A 22,279-nucleotide genomic window follows, 5' to 3' on the forward strand; every position below is an offset into this window, starting at 1 on the left:
TCCTCTGTCAAATTCTTTCTGAAAATCTGATAACCCTGATTATTTGCATGGGATCATTTTGATTCTTCTATTAATAATGGCATTTTCTGAGGGGTTTAGGAGGAGACTCTCCCATTGGAACATCATTCTAATCCTGTCTTATGTTTATTTAAGGATAAAGTATTTCAGACAAAGTCATGGCAGGAAACAATATATCCCAGATGGTTCAAATGAATTTATTGATGAGATTACTTACAAAATTATGGTCTGAATAAAGAAACAAATCAGGGATGGTGGGAACATCCTGAAACTGGCTACAGCAATAAGTCATTACCACTCCTGGGATAAGGGATGGAAACAGTGTTTTCGGAGCCCAGTGGGAGCTGGAGCCTGTGGCCCAGCAGCAGCTGTAATCATGAAGGGACCCAACCACTGTCAAAGACATGGCATGGAAGCAGGAAGGGAGTGGAGAAAAAACTTGATCTCACTTCGCCACTGCCCTCCAATTTCCTCCCAGTGCCTCCCATTAGCCAAATCTGACCAGTAGCCAGTGGTGCTGTCTACAGGGATCCTCCCCCTAGGGCACAGAACAAAGAAGAGAAGAGTGGTTCTGGGGTAGCAGGATCTGGGTTAGGGGTAATGAGAAAAATCAATGCAGAAGGAAAATGCCTACATTCTGGTTAAGTCTCTCTTCGGACATTAATTTTAGAGGCTCTGGAGTCAGACACACCTAAAGTTAGAATTCCACTTTTGGCCCCTACTAGTTGTGTATCATTGAACACTTTGCCTTACTTCTCTAGGGTGCCTGATTTCTCTAAGCCTGTTTCCTCATCAATAAAGTGGATTGGTAATATTTTTTCTCATAAGATTATGGTCAGGAGTGAATGAGTAAATAGGCCTGGCTCACAGTAGTTTCTCTAGTAAATATTTATGACCAAGACCGCTAATAATAATAATAATAATAATTAATAATATCAGAATATAAAAATAATTTATTATTATTATTATTATTATTATTATTATTACCAGTATTCAAAAAACTCTGGATGATAAAAAAATTCAAAGATTCTAGGGGCGCCTGGGTGGCTTAGTCGGTTGAGCGTCCAACTTCGGTACAGGTCATGATCTCATAGTTCGTGAGTTCGAGCCCTGCGTCAGGCTGTGTGCTGACAGCTCAGAGCCTGGAGCCTGCTTTGGATTCTGTGTCTCCCTCTGTCTCTGCCCCTCCCCTGCTTGCACTCTCTCTCTCTGTGTCTCTCAAAAATAAATAAACTTTAAAAAAAATTTAAAAAAAAAAGACTCTACTAACTTTGTGTTGTTAGTACATTTATAAGATTATAGTGACATAAGACTGCATTTTACCATTGGGCCCTACAGACAAACAGAGTATGTGGATGATTTTTCAATGGTGTTTCTGATCCCAGTATTTTGTGCAGTCCCACCCGTGGTTGACACTTTGAAACAGAGGAAAAAAGGAATATAGGGACAGCAACATAAAATCAGGTAGGTAATTAACACTTTATTCATTTTGTTTGCTTACAATGTCAGTGAGGACGTTGAGGATTGAAAAGAGCACCTCTAAAGAGCCAGTTGATTTTGAGCCATGGATTGAAAGAGGTATGTGCTTGTTTTTTGCCAGCATTATTCTGATAATGAAGGAGTATTGTCCTTTGATTCTGTATTTCCAATTCGACTGCATTTTGGTGGAAAAAGATGACTCTTGTGATTTATTTAGAGCCCAGAAAAACTCAGGTTTGAATACAAGACTGCTTTTTCACTTACTGGTTATGCAGCTGTTACCATGTTAATACTTAATTTTTTGGGGTTTCAGAATCCTTATCTGAAAAATGGAGATGGTAACCTACCATTTAAGGTTTTTGTGAACTTAGTATCTGGCATATGGTAGACAGTAAATGTTAGTTTCCTGTCTTTCCTTCCTTCCTAATTAGTGGTACTATTTAATATCATCAGCAGAATTTCCTCGAGTTAAACACAACATATTGCCTTCATGTGTCTATTTCCTCTCCTTCCATGAAAATACCATGAAAATAATAATAAAGAAATAAAAGGAGTCAGGGCACCTGGGTGGCTTGCTCAGTTGAGTGTCTGACTTCAACTTAGGTCATGATCTCATGGTTTGTGAGTTTGAGGCCCACGTGGGGCTCTTGGCTGTCAGCATGGAGCCCACTTTGGATCCTCTGTACCCCTCTCTGCCCCTCCCCCACTTATGCGAGCACACTCTCTCAAAAATAAGTAAAAAATAAAATAAAGGAAGAAAGAAAGAAGGAAGGAAAAGGAAGCATAAACCTACAAGGGCAGAAAATAAAAGCAAACAAAAACCATAGGAGATCAAAGCAGATGTGAGAGATGGATATTATGGAAGAGAGGATACAGGTGGAAGAGAATTAACTTGTACAGCTGAATGGAGTAAGTTATAACCTAAGTGTCAAGGAGAATATCAGTGTGAAGCACGCCAGTTTGCCCAAACAGAACCCTAGAAAGGTCTAGAATTTGAATGTAAGAGGTACCATGGAAAGTGCAAGTGAGACAAGGACCAGAAAACAAGGGTGATTAGTTGAATATCTATATATAGAATGCTTGGGCCCTAGGTAAGTTCTCCTATTCCACAAAGCTGGACCACAAACCACTTGCAAGGGGTGACTAGAAACACTAAATGTTGAGGCTCAGAACTCCGGGAGACCAGGCATAATAGAGAAAGCTAAGTGAGGCATGGAGTTGAAAATGGGATTTAAGTGGAAGCCTGCATGTTGAATGGTGGGAACTCCTCTGTGCTCTACTATTTATGACAGCGACCAAGAATATAGTCCTGGCCAGGAGACCGAATGATTAATTTTTGGAGAAACTGAATGGCTATAGAAAAAAGACCTGTGGATACTGACAAAGCCTAGCTTTTTCCTGGCCACCTATTGAAATCCACTAGTCAGTGAGCCTGGTTTCATGCATACAATTTTCAAGTGATTTATTATAAGTAACGAAAGACAGCCAAAGATCACAAAGACATTTGGTGAAAGCCTCAAACCCTGAATATGATCAAGCCTTTAGTTCTAATTCCAGTATATAGGAAACAGAGGACAGAGGAACAGATTTAATGAAACCATGAAGAGGCAAGATGACAAAATGTGTGTCATTCTGCTTTCTGGTCCCTTCAGTAAGACTGACGTGGGAAAAAATGGGGGGAAAATTAGTTCAAGATTAAAAGAGACTTAATTCTGATTTGGATAAAGCAACCATAAAAAGACATTTTGGGAACAATTGGAAAATTTGAATGTGGACTGGTTATTATATAATATTAAAGCATTTTAAAAATTATTTTAGTGTTTGTTTATTTTTGAGAGAGAGAACACGAACGGGGGAGAGGCAGAGAGAGAGGGAGACACAGAATCTGAAGCAGGCTCCAGGCTCTGGCTGTCAGCACAGAGCCCAATGCAGGGCTCACACCTACAAACCAGGAGATCATGACCTGAGCCAAAGTCAGACACTTAACCGACTGAGCCACCCAGGCGCCCCTAAAGCATTTTTTAATGTTAGTATGATAATAGTATTATGGTTATGTAAGAAAATATCCTTATTATTTAGAGATAGATAATCAAATAATTGGAGGTGAAATGTCATGTTGTCTTAGAACATGCTTTAAAATACTTGAGCAGGGGCGCCTGGGTGGCTCAGTTGGTTAAGCGTCCGACTTCAGCTCAGGTCACGATCTCGCACTCCGTGAGTTCGAGCCCCGCGTCGGGCTCTGGGCTGATGGCCCAGAGCCTGGAGCCTGCTTCCGGTTCTGTGTCTCCCTCTCTCTCTGCCCCTCCCCCGTTCATGCTCTGTCTCTCTCTGTCTCAAAAATAAAAAATAAAAAAATAAAATAAAATAAGATACTTGAGCAAAAAAAATTCCATAAATTAAGTATATTGAAATGTTAATAAGTATAAAATCAAGATGATAGGTATATACAGGAATTATATCCTCTCTTCTTTTATGTATGTGAGATTTTCCAATTTTTCATAATTATAAAACCAATGAAAGAAGAGGTTATTATTAACTCCTGGTAGAGGAGGAATTGTGTAAGAAAGAAAATGGGATCGTAGTCCATTACTCATTTCAGCAGTAAATAACATTTATATAGGCAATAATGTAACCATCAAGTATTGATTTCAAAATTGAGAGGATGGCGGGAGGGAAAAGTTACAGGAGGAAAAGGGAGAGAATATTGGTCTAAGAGACCTAAACTTTCTCCTACCATAATATAAAGTCAGTAAATCATTTACAAATTGAGAATGGAATATAAACATGTTACAATTCCAGGAAAAAAAGCTTAAGGAGTTGAAAACATTATCTCTCAGGAGCAGGACTAGAGAAGGAAGAAAGGGTCAGGCAGGGGATTACTATTCATTACCTCAGAAAGAGGTTAGGAAACAAAGTCATGCACCATCTTACTTCCTACAGACTACCCTGTTCGTAGGATGTGCCTTGAAAAAGTATGCATGCTAACTATTCTGATACAAAGAAAGTTAATTTCTAAATTATGACAGTATTTATTATTATATTAATCAAATCATATTTCCAGGGTACCTGGGTGGCTCAGTTGGTTAAGCGTCTGACTTCAGCTCAGGTCATGATCTCACAGTTCGTGAATTCGAGCCCTGCATTGGGCTCTGTGCTGACAGCTCGGAGCCTGGAGCCTGCTTTGAATTCTGTGTCTCCCTCTTTCTTTGCCCCTCCCCAGCTCACACTCTGTCTTGGTCTCTCAAAGATAAATAAACATTAAAAAAAAAAAATTCAGGGGCGCCTGGGTGACTCCATTGGTTGGGTGTCTGACTTTGGCTCAGGTCATGATCTCACAGTTCGTGAGTTCGAGCCCCGCATCAGGCTCTGTGCTGACAGCTTAGAGCCTGGAGCATGCTTCAGATTCTGTGTCTCCCTCTCTCTCTGCTCCTCCCCCACTCATGCTCTGTCTCTCTCTCCTTCAAAAATAAGTTAAAAAAACATTTAAAAAAATTCAAATCATGTTTCCAAAAAATGTTTGATGTGATTAACTTGTGATCAACTAAGTTAATGTTTTAAAATTATATAAGTAAAGGTTTTTTAAGTTAGATACCTGAAAAGGTCAATTCATGGGCAGCATAATTCAACATCACAGTAAAAATTTAGTGTGAGAAACTGAGCTGTAGTCATGACCCATGAGAGTGGTGATAAGATGGCTCCTTTCAAGGGGCACCTGGGTGGCTCAGTTGGTTAAGCATCCAACTCTTGATTTCGGCTCAGGTCATGATCTCGTGGTTCGTGAGTTCAAACCCTGCATCGGGCTCTGCACCAGCATCATGGAGCCTGCTTGAGGCTTGAGATTCTCTCTCTGCCCCTTCCCTACTCTCTCTCATGCTCCCTCTCTCTCTCAAAATAAATAAACTTAAAAAAAAAAGATGGCTCCTTTCAGGCCTATAATAACTGTTAATAGCTTGATCCTTAAAAGGGATTTCCACATTTTATCCATTCCTTACTTTATATTCCTTTACTGTAATTTCCATTTCCTTTTGTTTATACTTACTAGAGATGGTCTAGAACTCACAGTTTATCTTTCATGCTTTTTATATCACATATTGCTATTTTGAAATTGAATTTTAACCCCCAAACCCTGGTAAGTCTGATCTAACTATAGTTTACCAGACATCATGTTTTGCTGAACATAAATTTCAGTAGCTGTCCTCATGTATTTTGGTCCCTAATTCATTTCTGTTAAATTTGCTTTAGATCTAGTCCACACAGAGGGGCAGCTTCAGAATGAAGAAATTATGGTAAGTAAATATACTTGGTAGAGATAAACATTATCTGTACCAGCACAATGTATTTAAATTTTAAATCTATCTCTTTAGTCATAAAGTTAATAAATATCTTCCTGTTATATTATAGGTTCTTTATCCAATCAACCAACAGAGAAGGTTATTCTCAATAATATTATATTCTAAATATAGCATTCATAAACTAGGCTCTTGTCTATCGTAGAATGACAGCAAGGATAAAACAGTTCACTTATTTATCTTTATTTTGTTCAATTATTTTGAAGTATTTACTTGCTTAGCTTTCTTTCATTTGATTCTGTAGGCCTTTTAGAATAGGAATTGAAAAAGGTCGAGATGCCAAAATCGGATGTTAATTTAAGCATGAAAGGACAAGGGAGATTCACATAAGGGGAACTGGAGCATAGGATCAGCAACAAATAAGCCAAAGAGAGATGAGGTGGAAAGAGAACCAGCATTTTTCGACAACATTCCATTGGGCTTTGCTTGTCAAGTGGAATGAATGCCCGTTGATGAAGCTGCTGCCTCATCAGGAGTTTCTCTGTTCCTGCTAGTTTATCAGGCCCTGGTTTTAGACAAACACACAAAAAAGTAAAACAACTGAATGTGGGGTGTTTTTTTGTTTTTTGTTTTTTAGATGATAGTGTTTGTTTAATTAAGATTTCTCTAAATGAGGCTTAAAGTTAAGTTTCCTTCTTCACAACTTACTGGGCGCAGCGTTTCAAAAGATTCTGTAGGAAGTTTTTGAATCCTCTTAATTATCTTCTCTACCACCCACACATGCCCAAGGACTGGAGAGGCCAGTGGGGGGCAGAAAAATGATTAATTAGACAGAATATTAACTGCCTGTTTTTGTCCATCTTTACTAATGAGTTATGATTAGTAAGCTTCTGGTAAGTATTTTGTTTCAGAACTCACTGTGAATCAAGGAGCACTGCAAAATTATATAGAACATTTGGAAAATAGTAAGGGGGAATGGGAAGCTGGAAATCAGCCATGATTTTATTAGCCTGCCACAACAGCTTTTATTACACTTTTTTTCTTCTAGTTGTCAATATGCATCACATAGTTATCAAAATGAAGAATTTTGTATCTTTTTAAACAATATTATATTACAAGTTTCATAATTAAAATTAAATGTATGAAAATAGGCAAATGTTAACTGATTTCATTTTTCCTCCCTCTGTCATTACAAGTAATACTACAGAGGCCATGTTATGCATGTTCTTGCTACCATGATCGTCACCTTGTGAATTATTCTCTAAGATTAAATTTCAAGGAATAGAATTACTGGGTCCATCAGTGTAGACATGTTTATAGCTGCTTATGTATATTGTCAATTTGCTTTCCAGAGAAATTATATCAATGTGAAAGTACAGTAACGTTTCAGGGTATATAGTCAGAGGAATCATAAAACAAGGGAAATCTAAACATGAAAAATACTTCAGAAAGACACTTTTTAAACATGTTTATTTTTGAGAGAGAGAGGGAATGTAGGCAGGGGAAGGGCAGAGAGAGAAGGGGACCAAGGATCTGAAGTGGCTGTGTCGACAGCATCGAGCCCGATGTGGGGCTCGAACTCATGAACCATGAGATCATGACCTGAGCCAAAGTTGGACGCTCAACTGAGCCACCCAGGTGCCCCATAGAAAGACACTTAAAAAATTAATCAGAGGGGCGCCTGGGTGGCTCAGTCGGTTAAGCGTCCGACTTAGGCTCAGGTCACGATCTCGCGGTATGTGAGTTCGAGCCCCGCGTCGGGCTCTGTGCTGACTGCTCAGAGCCTGGAGCCTGTTTCTGATTCTGTGTCTCCCTCTCTCTCTGACCCTCCCCCGTTCATGCTCTGTCTCTCTCTGTCTCAAAAATAAATAAACGTTAAAAAAAAATTAATCAGAAATGTAAAGTTGCAATTGTTAGCTCCACCTGCTTTTTTTTTTTCATCAAACCAATGCTGATACTTGCCTGATAATACATCAGAGCAACTTCACTATTATGTGCAGCTGGCTTCTCTTCTGAGTGTTGTAGCTTATATATTATTATATATTTAGGATATCGTTCTTGCATCAAACCCTTTCTTCTGCTAACTGCCATTCAACAGTTAACTAAAATTGCTAAAAGCATTCATATTGCTTTTTCCTTTACAGGCCCGGGATGGCCACGCCACTTACTTGAGATTCCTTATTATATCAGCCTTTGATCATTTTGCATCTGTGCATAGTGTTTCTGCAGAGGGAATAGCAGTCTCAAATCTTTCTTAGTCTTTATAACAAAATACACTTGCATGATTTTTTAACAATACGTTTATTTAAACATGAAGTTGTCATTGATATACTTTATTAAAGGGACTTGCATCGATCTGTTTCAGTTTTTATTTTCTCTTCGCCATTTTGTGCAAAGGAACTGGTTCATTAGTCAGAAGTGTTGGCCACCATGTAGGGTATGAGAAAGCTCTCTCTTCTATATACAGCTTAACAAAGGAAATGACTATATGTGAAAACTTAACTGATAATCCGTGGTGTCCTCACAACATCTAACAGGATGCCCCTCAGATATCAGTGCATTAATTTTTTTTTAGGTTCAGTGCATTAATTTTTTAACTGATGAAAAGGGCTAAGTGAGCAATATAGACACAGAATGTATGAATTCAGAAAAGAGAAAGTACTTATGGGAAGGTTTCATGGAGGCGACATGAGCTGGGTCTTGTAGAACAAATAATTTATTTCTTTTAATTTTATTTTGCCTTGATTTGAAAATCTCAGGGAAGAATTAGGAAAAACATTATCGGACTTCCCATAGACAACCATATTGATATTATTTGATTTTTTGGATAAGTGGGGGAGGTAAAGAATAAAATAAGACACACTAGAGGGAAATAAAACTTCTCTGAATGTACTTTATTATATAGTTTGACTTTGAAAACATAAATAACCAATATAGCCAAAAGGTAAAAAAAGAAAAATCCAGAATATTGAAAAAAAAACCAGAAATGCGTAAACCTAATGTTATCTCAGGTTGATAAACACATAGAAACAATGGCATTAGAACATAGTGTTTTGCCTGTGGGGTTCGTATTAGTTTCTTGGGGCTGCCATAATAATGTACGACAAATTGGGTGGTTTAAAACAATAGAAATTTAGTCTCTCACGGCTCAGGAGGCTACGAGTCAGAAATGAAGGAATTGAGTGTTTGTTCTGACTGGAGGTTCTGAGGGAGAATCTGTTCTATGCCTTTCTCTTAGTTTCTCGTGTTTCTGGAAATCCTTGGCTTGTAGCACCGCAGCTCCACTTTGCCTCTGTCATCATATGGCATGCTCTCTGTATGTCTTCACATCATTCTCCCTCTGTGCATATCTGTTTCTGTGTGTCTTCTCTTCTTATAAGGACATCAGTCCTATATTGAATTAGGGTCCACCCTACTCCAGTGTGACCTCATCTTAACTGATTACATCTGCAACGTATTTTCAAGTAAAGTCACATTCAAGGATTAAGACTTCAACATATCTTTTTAGAGACCGTTCAACCCACAACACAATCTTAGTGAAATATCTTTATGATGGTTAATTTTGTGTATTATCTTGACCGGGCCACAGTGCCCAGATATTTGTTCAAACATTCTGAATGTTTTATGTGTGGGGGTTTTTCTTGAATGAGATTCACATTTAAATTGGTGGACTTTGAGTAAAGCAGGTTGCCCTCCATAATGTGGGTGGACTTCACCCAATCAGTTGAAGACCTTAATAGAATAAAGACTGACCTTTTCCAGGCAAGAAAGAATTCTGCCAGTGGACAGCTTTCGGACTTGTACTACAACATTAGCTCTTCCCTGGGTCTCCAGCCTGTCAGCCAACCCTACAGATTTTGGACTTGCCAGACTTCATAATCATATGAGCCAATTTCTTAAAATCAATCTCTCCCCCCCTCCATTATCTGTGTGTGTGTGTGTGTGTGTGTGTGTGTGTGTGTGTATGTATATGTGTGTGTATATATATGCATGTATATATATATATGCACACACACATACATACACACACACACATATATGATGGGAGGAGAGGGAGGTGGTGGCTATTACTGCTATAATCTACTACAATTAAACACTGTATGCCCCCTGATGTGATGCAACATGAAGCACACAGGCCAGCCTCCGAAGTCCTCATGCCAAAATTACTGAGCCTAAATCGAGTCAAGTTCTAGAGTTCACTTCCATTTCCAGGAAACACGAGGGATGGATAAACAAGTAAAATGACACCAAAAGGAAGCAAATAGACTAGAGGCCATTTTGTAGCTCACTGAAATGTGCAGAGTTGCGCCTTCCCTGCACAAGGTAAGATATGCTTCCTGGCCTTCTTGGCTTGGGTAGGGCCATGTGACCAATTGTGGGTGATGAGATGAGGGGAAAGTGATTGCTAGGCCGAGCATTTAATTGCCTGCATGAGACACTTCAAAGCTCTTTTTTTTTTTTCTCTGTCACAACGACCGGCCGTGACGTTCTACACAGTAACTACTTCATCACTCTGGGTCTGGAAGTGAGCCTGGTGATGGCAGGTAGCAGACCTCTCAGCCAGTGTGCGATGGACATACAGAAGGAAAAATAAAGGTTCATCGTTTTAAGTCCATGAAATTTGGAGTATAACCTGGCCTGTCCTGACCGATTCACAGACAAATCTGGAATGTGGCTTATCCTACACAGCAAGTAACCTGGTTTCTTCAAGTCAGTGGCCTGAAAAATGGTAATTAATTAAGGGAGAGGGTCCACTCTAGAGTCAAAAAGGCATGAGAGTCCCAATAACTTCATGCCGTGTGTAGATCATGTTCGGATCTGATTTGAGCAAACCAACTGAAAGTAAGACATTTTAAAGACAGTTGAGGACATACTCTTACAGATTGGGTGTTACTGTTCATTTCACTAGGTGTGTTACTGGCATCATGCTTAGGCAAGAATGCTCATACTTTTCAGAGATGCATATAGACGTATGTAGGGGTAAAATGACATATCTGGAATTTGCTTTAAAATACTTCAGCAGACTTTTTTAAGGGAAATGGCGTTAGTTGAAACAAATATGGCAATAAATTGTTAGATCTGGGTGGTGGACGTATGGGGGGGGCGCTTCACTGTCCCCATCTCTTTATCTTTGTGTGTGCTTGACATTCTTCATAATAGAAAAATAAAAATCATTAATGCTACTGAGGGTATCTCTGTGCTGCCCCTCAGATGATTTCCTTAGAAGAGATTCCCAGCGGGAACTGGTCAAAATTAGGCTCTTACTACTTTCTGATAAACTACTTACCACGATTTGTTGCACAAATTTACTTTTAGAAAGGTAAGTTTCAAATAAATGGAGGAGAGTAAGAAAGGTATTTCAAGAGCAACGTTGGTGTGATCGGCAATGTGAAGATGAGCACTCTCTGATCAAACACATTTGGAGGATGTGATGAGGATTTAAGTCTGACCAGGGCAAAGAATGAGACGAAAACCATACAGATCACAGACAGCCTTTAATGTTCTCAAATAGTTTCTCCTAACACCGGAGCCATGTAAGGTTTTTGAGAAGGAAGGTGACTCAGAGCAATTGTGTTCCTGTTCAATAAAATGAAATGCTAAGGATTCTCTTTTGGCCACCTTCCTAAACTGAAATGTCAATGATTCTTTGCGTAAGAAGGGCTCACAGATTGCTGGAAAGGATCTCCAGAGGTTGTCTGATTGATCTCTTTGGCACAGACCTAGTAAATTATCTCTAAGTCTTTTTTCTCGGTTTCTGTCTTCCGCAGATGCAGACAGCAAGTTATCAGTGTTAGTGCTTGTCTTACCACTTTATGATACTTAAAAACAGCATATTCTTTAACCTGCGTTTTCCTGGGCTTTAAAAACTCATTTCATCCTTATGAAAACCTCTCCAAGTTTCAAGAAATAGGTATAATAATATGTGGCTTTATCTTTTTTCCTCCTCACTGCTGAACCCCATCATCTTTTCAAAGTATCATTTGTCCCCAGTTGGCTTCCTCTGTCCCCCTCATCCCTCATTTGGATTTATCTCCACCTACCCACTGACTCCTGACTCCCATTGTGCTGTGTGTGCTATGCGATTTAGACCTTTGAGTCTGCCTTCTCTTTCCTTTCCTTAGGTATGTGTACAGCTAGCTTCCTCATGGACTTCAGATCCTTACACCAAATCTCCTCAGTGAGGCCTTCCCTGGCATCCTGTATCTCACCATCCTGGCCATTTCCCACCCACACACACCACTGCAACGTGAACACATTCAGTCTTCCTTCCCTGTGTTTTTCTCCTGTGTTCTGGGACTAGCCACCCTGTGTCCTATGCTTCAGGGGTTCGGTACCTTATTCCTCTTTTCTCACTAAAATTCAACTTAGATTTTCCCCCCTTCAATCATACCCCAAGCAAGCTTTGAAAGATGAGGGCAGCGCAGCCTCCTTTCAGGTGTAAATATCTTGGGTAGGGTCTCGATTGAATTGCCCTTGGCTCCCACAAGCCTTCAGGGATGGCCCTACCTAATACTATACATATTTTTTTCTTTTCTTTTTTTTTAAGTTTATTTATTTTGAGAGAGTGAGAAAGAGAGCAGGGGAGGGGCAGAATGAGAGGGAGAGAGGGAATCCCAAGCTGGCTCTGTATGGTCAGCCCGACGCAGGGCTCAAACTCACAAACTGTGAAAGCATGACCTGAGCCAAACCTAAGAGTCGGACGCTTAACTGACTGAGCCACGCAGGTGCCCCACACATATTTTTTTCTTATTTCTCATGTATATCATATTTGTTGTGTCTTTCCCTCACTAGCATGTAAGTTCCACAGGGCAGAGAACTTTTGTTTCTTTTGTTTATGACTGTATCCTCAGGCCCTAGTGCCTGGCACATAGTAGATTTTCAATGAATATTTTCAATAAATAAACAATGTTCATTTGTTTGCATATCTCTGTCTCTATACTATAACATCCTTGAGGAGTTTTTTAATAAAGCTAGCTAATAAAGTACCCATTTTTGGATCATTTACCGTGGGCCAGTGCCTACCACAGTGCCAAGTTAAACAACCGATCAATTTATTTAAAGGGATGGATTTTTTAAAAAGTAAAACTGTAGGGGCGCCTGGGTGACTCTTTGGTTAAGTGTCTGACTCTTTTTTTAAAATTGTTTTTTAATGTTTATTTATTTATTTTTGAGAGAGAGAGAGAGCAAGCAGGGGAGAGGCAGAGAGAGATGGAGACAGAATCCCAAGCAGGCTCTACACTGTCAGCACAGAGCCCAACATGGGGCTAAAACCCACGAACTGTGAGATCATGACCTGAGCTGAAACCAAGAGTTGGACGCTTAACTGACTGAGCCACCCAGGCGCCCCGTGTGTCTAACTCTTGATTTCGGCTCAGGTCATGATCTCACGGTTCGTGAGTTCAAGCCCTGCATCGGGCTCTGCGCTGATAGTGTGGAGCCTGCATGGGATTCTGTCTCCCTCCCTCTCTCTCTGCCCCTCCCCCACTCGTGCTGTCTCTGTCTCTCAAAATAAATAAACAAAACAAAAGTAAAAATCTAATGACGTTTTATGATGTACTCAAACAGGGCAAAGAAATATTACACAAATGAAAATTCTTGCATCTCTCACTCATTTATGCAGACTTTTAACAAGCATTGCAGTTCTGAGTCCTGTCTCAGGAATTCCCCTCCGTGGGGGGCATCCTTTGGGAGCTCCACCTTCTAAGGTGATGCTCCAACAGCCCCTTGTAGCTGATAGCAAGCCCCCTAAAAATAGCATGTGGCAGTGTGAGAAGTTTTATGCGTATAGCTTTTGACACAAATTCCATTTATAGGAATACATGCTAATGAAAGAATCAGATCAGTGACAAATGAACCAAGATTTATAGCAATGCTGTTTACAGGACAGAAAACTGGAAACAACAGTACATCCATACATTAGAAAGCAAATATATAGACCTCAAATATACTTTATAATGGGATATAAATCATCTATAAATATAGGATGGATACTTCTGGTTAAAGATGGTGGCAGAAAGAGATTTTTACTCTGTCTCCTTTTTCAAAACACATATTCACAACAGAAGAATTATAAAAAGAAAAAAAAAGAATTTCATCTTCAAGGAAATAATTGCAACCTCTAACTGGAAAGGATTTTCACTACATACGGTGAAATCGGGATTTTGGTGAAAAGGAAGCTGAGAACAGCCATGCTTTACCGGAACTAGAGAGTTTTCTTGAACATGTCACAGACGTAAAATGCTTATTCAACATTTTTTTTTTTTTTATTAGACTCAAGCCATCTCAGCCCTCAGGTAGCTTCAGAGGAGGGGGAATGTCCCCAGAGGGCTAAGGTTAATAAACTCCAAATGGCAGCGGAGATGGAACTGAAGGAGAGACAGGCAGGACACAGCAGAGGAGGTGCTGGAGGAAGCATGGTGAAGGCGGGCTGCCGTGAGAAAATCCAGCAGGCTGGGGGCTTAAACAGACATTTATTTTCTCACACTTCTGGAGACTGAAAGGCCAAGCTCAGAGTGCCAGCACCGTTGGTTTCTGGTGAGACCTCTCTTCCCGGCTTGTACACGGCCACCATCTTCCTATGTGCTCACATGACCTCTTCTCTGTCCACAGCGGGAAAGCGAGCTCTCTGGTGTCTGTTCTTAAAAGGACACTGATCCTATTGTATCATTGCCCTTGCCTGACCTCATTTAACATTACTAATTTTTTTTAATGTTTATTTTTGAGAGACAGAGCATGAGCAAGGGAGGGACAGAGAGAGAGGGAGACACAGAATCTGAAGCAGGCTCCAGGCTCTGAGCTGTCAGCACAGAGCCTGATGCGGAGCTCGAACTCCTGAGCCGTGATATCATGACCTAAGCCGAAGTCGGACACTCAACCAACTGAGCCACCCAGGCTCCCCTCATTTAATCTTAATTACCACCTCTAGGCCCTGTCTCCAAATAGAGTCACCCTGGGGGTTAGAGCTACAACATATGAATTCAGTGCATACGAGGTGGTGAGAAGACAGTTAAAGCAGAGAGTGTGACTGAGGGGATTTCTAGGAGCACTGTTGCAAAGGAGGTAGTAAACTTAATAAGAGGATATCTAAGACTGCTAATCTATTTTTTAATTTGAATTTATTGTTTAATTTACGTCCAAGTTAGTTAGCATATGGTGCAGCAATGATTTCAGGAATAGGTTCTATAATGCCTCTTACCCATTGAGACCATCCCCCCTCCAACCACCCTCCAGCAACCCTCTGTTTGTTCTCTATATTTAAGAGTGCCTTATGTTTTGTCCCCCTCCCTATTTTTATATTATTTTTGCTTCCCTTCCCTTATGTTCATCTGTTTTGTATCTTAAATTCCTCATATGAGTGAAGTCATGTGATACTTGTCTTTCTCTAATTTCGCTTAGCATAATACCCTCCAGTTCCATCCCCGTAGTTGCAAATGGCAAGATTTCCTTCTTTTTGATAGCCGAGTAATACTCCACTGTATATGTGTATACCACATTTTCTTTATCCATTCATCCATCGATGGACATTTGGCCTCTTTCCATACTCTGGCTGTTGTTGATAGTGCTGCTATAAACATTGGGGTGCATGTGCCCCTTTGAAACAGCACACCTGTATCCCTTGGATAAATACCTAGTAGTGCAATTGCTGTTAAGACCGCTAACCTAAATGAAAGTTGCAGATAGCCCCAGCTTACTCCATCCTTCTACACTCTGTTCCAGCAAATAACATGCCCCATTAAAGAAGAGTAATCAGAAAAGACCCAGAAGGGTACTGCTTTAGGTCAGGTTCTCTAGAAACAGAGCCCAAAACAGAGATTCTTGCAGGAGCGATTTACTGAATGAGTGCTGTCAGGAAGCAGGATATACCAGGAGGGGAAAGCTAATCCAAGATCTGGCTTCAGCTGAAGCCCCAGCCTGATCCCATAGGGAGCTCTGGACCATGAGTGGCACCAGAGAGGTATACTCCCCACCATGAGGCAAAGGACTAGGACTTTGTGCTTCAAATGCATCAATCATGGGCCACCTCAGGAATTTTGGGTAACACAGCTCCTGTCACTTGAGGGCACTTGTCAGGAGAAAGGGCATCTGTGAGGAACCAATACGGCAGCTGGCAGATGGGTGCACTGGCTTGGTGAGAGGGACCAGGGTGGATCACCGACAACATCCAGTATCTCAATGCTCCTCAAACTGTGGTCCCTGAAACAGCAGCGTCAGCCTCCATCTGAGAACTTGTTAGAAACGCAGATTTCCTAGCCCCCCCTCCCCCCCCCAGATCTGTTGAATCAGAAATACTGGGGGGTGAGACCCATGAATCTATTTTAACAAGCCCTCCAGGGAATTTTAATGCAGGCCGAAGCTTGAGAACCACCATACTGTAGAGAATGATGACTAGAAACTAAGACATTGGAGGAAAAAAACAAAAATAAAGCGGCTATACAACACATGTTGCAAGAGAAATTAAAGAACACAAGAACTGAGGCCCATGGAAGACAAAAAGAGCTCAAAGAAGAGATACAAGGATTTAAAGAAAAAATTATAAGGCACGGAAGATGAACAGTGAGCTGCCAGAGCTAATAAAAGAAATGGAAGAGAAAAAACCATTTCAGAGGTAAAGACACATAAGAAACAAAGGGATGATGATGGTAGTTGCAACAGTCAGCATTCAGTTAGGACCCTACAATCACCCCGGATACGTATTTAAAGCGGAGAGGGAAATAGTGCAGGGAATTTGTTACAAAATGTTGAAGAGGCTGGGAAAACAAACAGGAGGTAGGAATGTAACCCAACGTTGGCACCCATGAGCCACACTCACTATTGACCAGCAGAGGCACCATCACTGTCTCTGAACAGAAGCCACCCGCTGCCGTGGTGATAAGACAGCCACAGTGCACGGTCCCCTTCCATCCCTATAGCCAGATATGGGAAAAATGGCTTCTCCCTTCTACCCACCTTCTAATCTCCCACCAGCGCTTCCCAGTGGCAGAACCTAAGCAGAACACAGTCAGTCTTCAGGCTTCCAGGTCCCTGAAATCCAGAGGAGAGGGTGGGCAGATGGGAATGGGTGAGAACCAACAAACTTTATCTGGCTCAATAATAAACCCAGTTTAGGAAGAATCCGGGTCAGAGGAGAGAGATTGAGAAAAATCATGGAATGAAATAGAACACAGATTTAAAAAATAGTTACAGAGAATAGCTATGGAAGAACAGGGATACAGCCTACCTAATTATAGTTCCTAAGAGAGTAGGACAAAATACAACAGAAAAGATGTTCCAGGCAACTGAAGAGAATGTCCTTGAAATTAAAAAAAAAAAAAAAAAAAAAAGAAGAAGAAGAATTAAAGCTTAAGACCAGAAGAGGATGTTATATGTGCCTTAGTTGTTTAGACTAACATAACAAGAATGCCATACGCTGGGTGGCTTATAGACAACAGAAATTTATTTCTTACAGTTCCCGAGTCCAGAAGTCTGAGATCGGGGTGCCAGCAAGGTCAGGTGAGGGCCCTCTTCTGGGGTTGCAGACTTCTTGTGTCCTCACATGGTGGAAGGAGACAAGCTAGCTCTCTGGGGCCTCTTTTATAAACACGCTAATCTCATCCCAAAGGGGTCCCTCCCGAAGGATGATTCATTCAGCATTCCTCCCAGGACTGCCCTGATACTATCACGCTGGGCTTTTGGGTTTAGCATATGAATCTGGCAGGGGTGGGGGGACACAACCATTCATACTATAGCGGTATTACAGGACATTTCGATACTAGAACAATCACCACTGGACTATGTCTTGGTGAAGTTACTGAACCTCAAGTATAAAGAAAGAATCCGGGGCGCCTGGGTGGCTCAGTCGGTTAAGCGTCAGACTTCGGCTCAGGTCACGATCTCGCGGTACGTGAGTTCGAGCCCCGCATCGGGCTCTGTGCTGACTGCTCAGAGCCTGGAGCCCGTTTCAGATTCTGTGTCTCCCTCTCTCTCTGACCCTCCCCCGTTCATGCTCTGTCTCTCTCTGTCTCAAAAATAAATAAATGTTAAAAAAAAAAATTTTTTTTTTAAATAAAAAAAAGAAAGAATCCGACAGGTTTGGGGCAGAATAAAAGCAATTCAGGAAATGCTAGGAGTAATCAGGCTGGCCTCAGACTTTTCTTCTCAGGACTTGTAGACAACAGTGAAGCTATATCTGCAAATCTCTGAGGTAAAGAGACTGAAACACAAGAGTCTAAAACCCAGCCAGGTATCCTGCAGGCTTACAGACAATAGACTGGAGGCTGCAAATATGTAAGACTTCATTCAGGGAATACAAGACCCATGTGCTTTTCTTGAAAAACCTACTTGAGACTTTTTTTTTTTTTCTAGAGAAAGCAAGGGGGGAGGGGCAGAGGGAGAGAGAGGACCCCAAGCAGGCTCCACATTGAGTGTGGAGCCCCACGTGGGGTTTGAGCCCACTACCCTGGAATCCTGACCTGAGCTGAAATCAAGAGTTAGACACTCAACCGACTGAGCCACCCAAGCGCCCCCGACTTGAGACTTTCAATGATGTAATCTATATGGCAAAATAGGTATCCTGAATCCTTCCTCAGTTGAACCCCTAACTATGCTGGATGAAATGTATTAACATACATTCTTAATTCATGGCTGAGCTTACCAGAAATGAAATAGTCTGTGGCCAGTTCAGCAGAATTAGAGTTGAGTCCAAACCTCTTGAGTCCCCTGCACTTGGTCTTTTTTCCATCTTTGCCATGTAGGTTTCTCTGCTTTAACACCCTCTTCCCTTTCCGTGTTCTCCAGGTTTCTGTTCCGGAAGGCCTGGGCCTCCTTGAGGACCAAGCCCAAATGCCCCCACCTATGACAGGCTTTCCCAGACCCACCTAGCTCCGAGGGATTGCTCTCTCCTCTATACTCCCAGATCAGTTAGTCTTTTTTTTTTTTTTTTAAGTTTATTTATTTTTTCAAGAAAGGAACAGAGATAGAGTGCAAGCAGGGGAGGGGCAGAGAGAGAGGGAGACACAGAATCCGAAGCAGGCTCCAGGCTCTGAGCTGTCAGCACAGAGCCCAACACGGGGCTCAAACCCACGAACAGTGAGATCATGACCTGAGCCAAAGTCAGACGCTCAACCGACTGAGCCACCCAGGCGCCCCTGATCAGTTAGTCTTATCTCAGCTGTCCCCATCGTATTTGCTTTGAATTATGGTCATTGCCATGTATGCCTAGTCCCCCACGAGGTTAAGCTGCTGGAGAACAATATAGCTGGACCTTGTCCATCTATGCATTTCTTAGCACCCAGAAAAGACTCAGTGCTCAATGTCTGAAGCATTAAACTGAAGAGAATTCAATTGGCACGCTTGGGGTCTATTTTAACATTCTAAAACCTCCTCAGTTCCAGCCACTATTGTTCACTGAAAACTGGGAGCTTTCTGTGCATTTAGAGGCATGAATCGGGGGACCATCTGGGAAGTGGTTCAGAGGAGCATGGCCTTAGCCGCTGTCTCCTTTTGTGGAACTTGGTACTTAGGAAGGACAGTGCTCGGCTGTGCGTTAGCCCCGCCATTTTCCCAGCTACTCATTCTCTGTCTAACCTCACAAACTCATGCCAGCATTGCTTTGGCAGGGTGAAGAATTTTTATCCAGTGTCCCTACTGTCCTGCCTTCCCTCCATCCCCCACTCCCTAAAAAGGGGGCCCAAGGAGGCAGTTGTGAAATAATAATGGCCAACACATCCATGGCATTTTCTCCAAGGCAGGTACAGTGCTTTACTCTTTCCAAGAGTAGCATTTTCTGAGTGCTTTACTCATGAATCGTGTATGCAGCAGGCGCTGTTGATATCCCATTTTATAGTTCAAGATACCAAGGCAGCTTAGCCAAAGTCCCACAGCTAGCAGGGAACAGGGCCAGGACTCTGGCTTGAACTTAGAGGTGGGGTTTGAATCTCTGTGGGTTACTTACTAGTTCTGAGACCTTTCACAAGTTACTTAACTCTGAGCCTTGAGTTCCTCATCTAGAAAATGGGGATAATAATTTCCTCTTTGAAATATATGAAGATTAGATGAGTTAACATATCTGAAAGTGGGTACCTGGTAGATGATTAGAGAGAACTTTTTTAAAAAAATAAAATAGCAATGTTAATAGTATTAACATTGTGGCAACTAAGGCAGAGCCAAAGAGAATGTTTTCATGTTAGAAAAATGTCTCCCGGGGCACCTGGGTGGCTCAGTCAGTTGGGTGTCCAACTTCAGGTCCGGTCATGATCTCGCTGCTTGTGGGTTCGAGCCCCGCTTCAGGCTCTGTGCTGACAGCTGGGAGCCTGGAGCCTGCTTCAGGTTCTGTGTCTCCCTCTCTCTCTGCCCCTCCCCTGCTCATACTCTGTCTCTCTCTCTCCCTCAAAAATAAATAAAACATTTAAAAAAATTAAAAAAGAAAAGGAGAAATGTCTCCCAAGTCCATTCTTTTATGTCATGTTGTGAAGGTAGCTTGATTCCAATGTGAATCAAAATGTTTTTTTTTTCTTTAAAGGCAACGGCCCCTGGACCAAATGAGGCACCTCCAGCGTATGGTATTTTTGCTGATCAGATCACACTGGGCTATAATTAAAGCTGAAACAGGCTGACACAAATTGGAAAAGGAAATGTAAAGATCACACCGAAGCCATCCCAAATAGCCTGAGGTGTTTTAATCATACTGTATTAGCTTTACTGCATCTTAAAACATTTTCGTTCAAGTCAAGTCACAGCTGTGTTCACTTTGCACTGTGGCCGTCATAGACAAACGTGAAAAGAAGCAGAGTTAAAACAGATCAATACCAATGGTTATCCATGAGTCTGATGTAATGTAACACAAATGACCCTTAGGAGACTTGCAAAGAAACCAGAGAAACAGTTTCAAATACGAGCTTCCGCATCAATGAACGACAGCTTTCAATTCCTCATCTCTCTCTCCACAACAGGAGTTCTCCCCATGCTTGGTTCTAAAAACCAATTTAGCGTCTTAGACGATCAGTTCCAGAAATGGCAAATTTGGTGGAATGAATCTACCTGACGTGAGGACTGCCATATGTCACCACTTGGTATCAGAGTGGCTGGAGATGGGGACCACGTGCAATGAATGTGGTCTCTGCGTGGGGGCAGCATTGACATTCTGTACAGTCTTTAACATTCAGCTCACTTGCTGCTTCGTTTTCTGACTACAGTTGTTCGGCTAGATCAGAGAGCTCTGAGCTGGTAGTTCAGCTGGGGATACAGGTCAAGAGGTAAAAGCCACATGGGCTGGGGGGAGAGCCAGGACTTGAGGAGCCCTCCTGCTGATCACCTAGGGCTGGGGGATCTGCCCAGACTAACTGTGGAGCTTTTCCAGAACAGCGCGAACTTCCTCTGGATGATAGTTCCAAGGGCCAGGTTTACCCTGTAAGAGAGAAAAATCAGCATTCCCAGATTTCCGACTTGCAGGAATTAGCAGGTCTGGAGCTTAGCTGAGAGAACTGGGCTGGTGATAGCTACATGGGAGTTGTCAGGATGGTGTAGACAATGGCAGATGCAACCATAAAGCGGATGGGATCACCCAGGGGGAGAGTGTGGAATGGCACTCACATCTAATGGGCAGACTGGACAGAGAAGTCTGAGGAGAACCAGAGGGGGTAAAGTGAATAGTTTCAAAGGAGAAAGGGGTCTCTACAAATAAGCTGTTCTTCCATAATTCGACCTTTAGATAGGCGTTATCTTCTCTATCCATCAGAACCACCTCTGCCTCTCCAATCCCCATGCCCTAGTTCAGCCCTCTTCGTTCCCTACTTGGGCAGCCATCCCACCTCCTGACTATCCCCAGTCCTCAGTCCCTGCCCCCTCCAGTCAATGCCTCACCCTATAGCCAGTGATCTTTCTAAAATACAGATCTAGTCATGCCTGTCTCCTGCTCGAAACTCCCACTGGCTCTCCTCCGCCCTAAGAGGTAGGCTGGACTCCTTGGCCCGGAAGGAGCCCCAGTCACCTAAATGCCCCAACTCTCCATTCGCACCCTGCCCTAACATGCCTCAGTGCCTTTGCTCACCTTCTTCCCTATATTTGCCATGATTTTCACTCACCGTGCTCATGTGGCTGGCTTCCTGGCCTTTAAGCCTCAAGCAACTGTCACCACCTCTAAAGAGCCTACCTCTCTTCCTCAGGGGTCAGGAAATTTACAGTCTGAGAGCCAAATGTGTCCTGATGCTCACACTCTTTCATTTACATATCGTCTACGCTGTTTTTGTGCTCGGACAGCAGGACTGAATGGTTGTCGCCGGGATTATTTGGTCCACAAAGTCAAAAATAATTTATAGTCTGGCCCTTTGCAGAAAAGGTTTGCTGATCCCTGCTCTGGAGTGTCACAGCACTTGGGACACTGGGGCACTCTATGTGTGTCCTCCTCATCCTCCAGACTGTGAGCACCTCCAAGTAAGGGGTGGGCCATTTTCAAATCGTTTTTGTGTTGCCAGTCCTTGCACGGGGCCTAACCCTGCTTGGCCTCCATCGTGCCATCT

The 22,279-nt window shown here is 42.1% G+C and overlaps 2 protein-coding genes across 13 annotated transcripts in view; one reads left to right on the plus strand and one right to left on the minus strand.

Moving 5' to 3' along the window:
- Positions 1-20,493, plus strand: part of IFT25 (intraflagellar transport 25) — a 44,203-nt gene extending 23,710 nt beyond the window's left edge. For 7 of the 8 annotated variants that reach the window (XM_019449221.2, XM_019449224.2, XM_019449222.2 and 4 more), the window contains 3 exons: positions 1,528-1,596; positions 5,740-5,783; positions 7,931-8,141. In XM_019449221.2, the coding sequence (XP_019304766.2) occupies positions 1,528-1,596; positions 5,740-5,783; positions 7,931-8,044 (227 nt within the window). In that variant the 3' untranslated portion in view covers positions 8,045-8,141. Of the gene's footprint in view, positions 1-1,527; positions 1,597-5,739; positions 5,784-7,930; positions 8,142-18,560; positions 18,677-20,281 lie in introns of those variants that run through there. The other variant, XM_053895108.1, reaches the window with a different exon arrangement.
- The window catches only part of DIO1 (iodothyronine deiodinase 1), a 41,231-nt gene continuing 39,377 nt past the window's right edge, over positions 20,426-22,279 (minus strand). For all 5 annotated transcript variants that reach the window (XM_019449214.2, XM_019449213.2, XM_019449215.2 and 2 more), the window contains one exon: positions 20,426-21,168. In XM_019449214.2, coding sequence (XP_019304759.1) covers positions 21,100-21,168 — 69 coding nt within the window. In that variant the 3' untranslated portion in view covers positions 20,426-21,099. The remainder of the gene's footprint in view (positions 21,169-22,279) is intronic.

Source organism: Panthera pardus, unplaced genomic scaffold (assembly GCF_024362965.1).
Source record: "Panthera pardus isolate Hobbes unplaced genomic scaffold, ASM2436296v1 HiC_scaffold_11, whole genome shotgun sequence".
Taxonomy (NCBI): domain Eukaryota; kingdom Metazoa; phylum Chordata; class Mammalia; order Carnivora; family Felidae; genus Panthera; species Panthera pardus.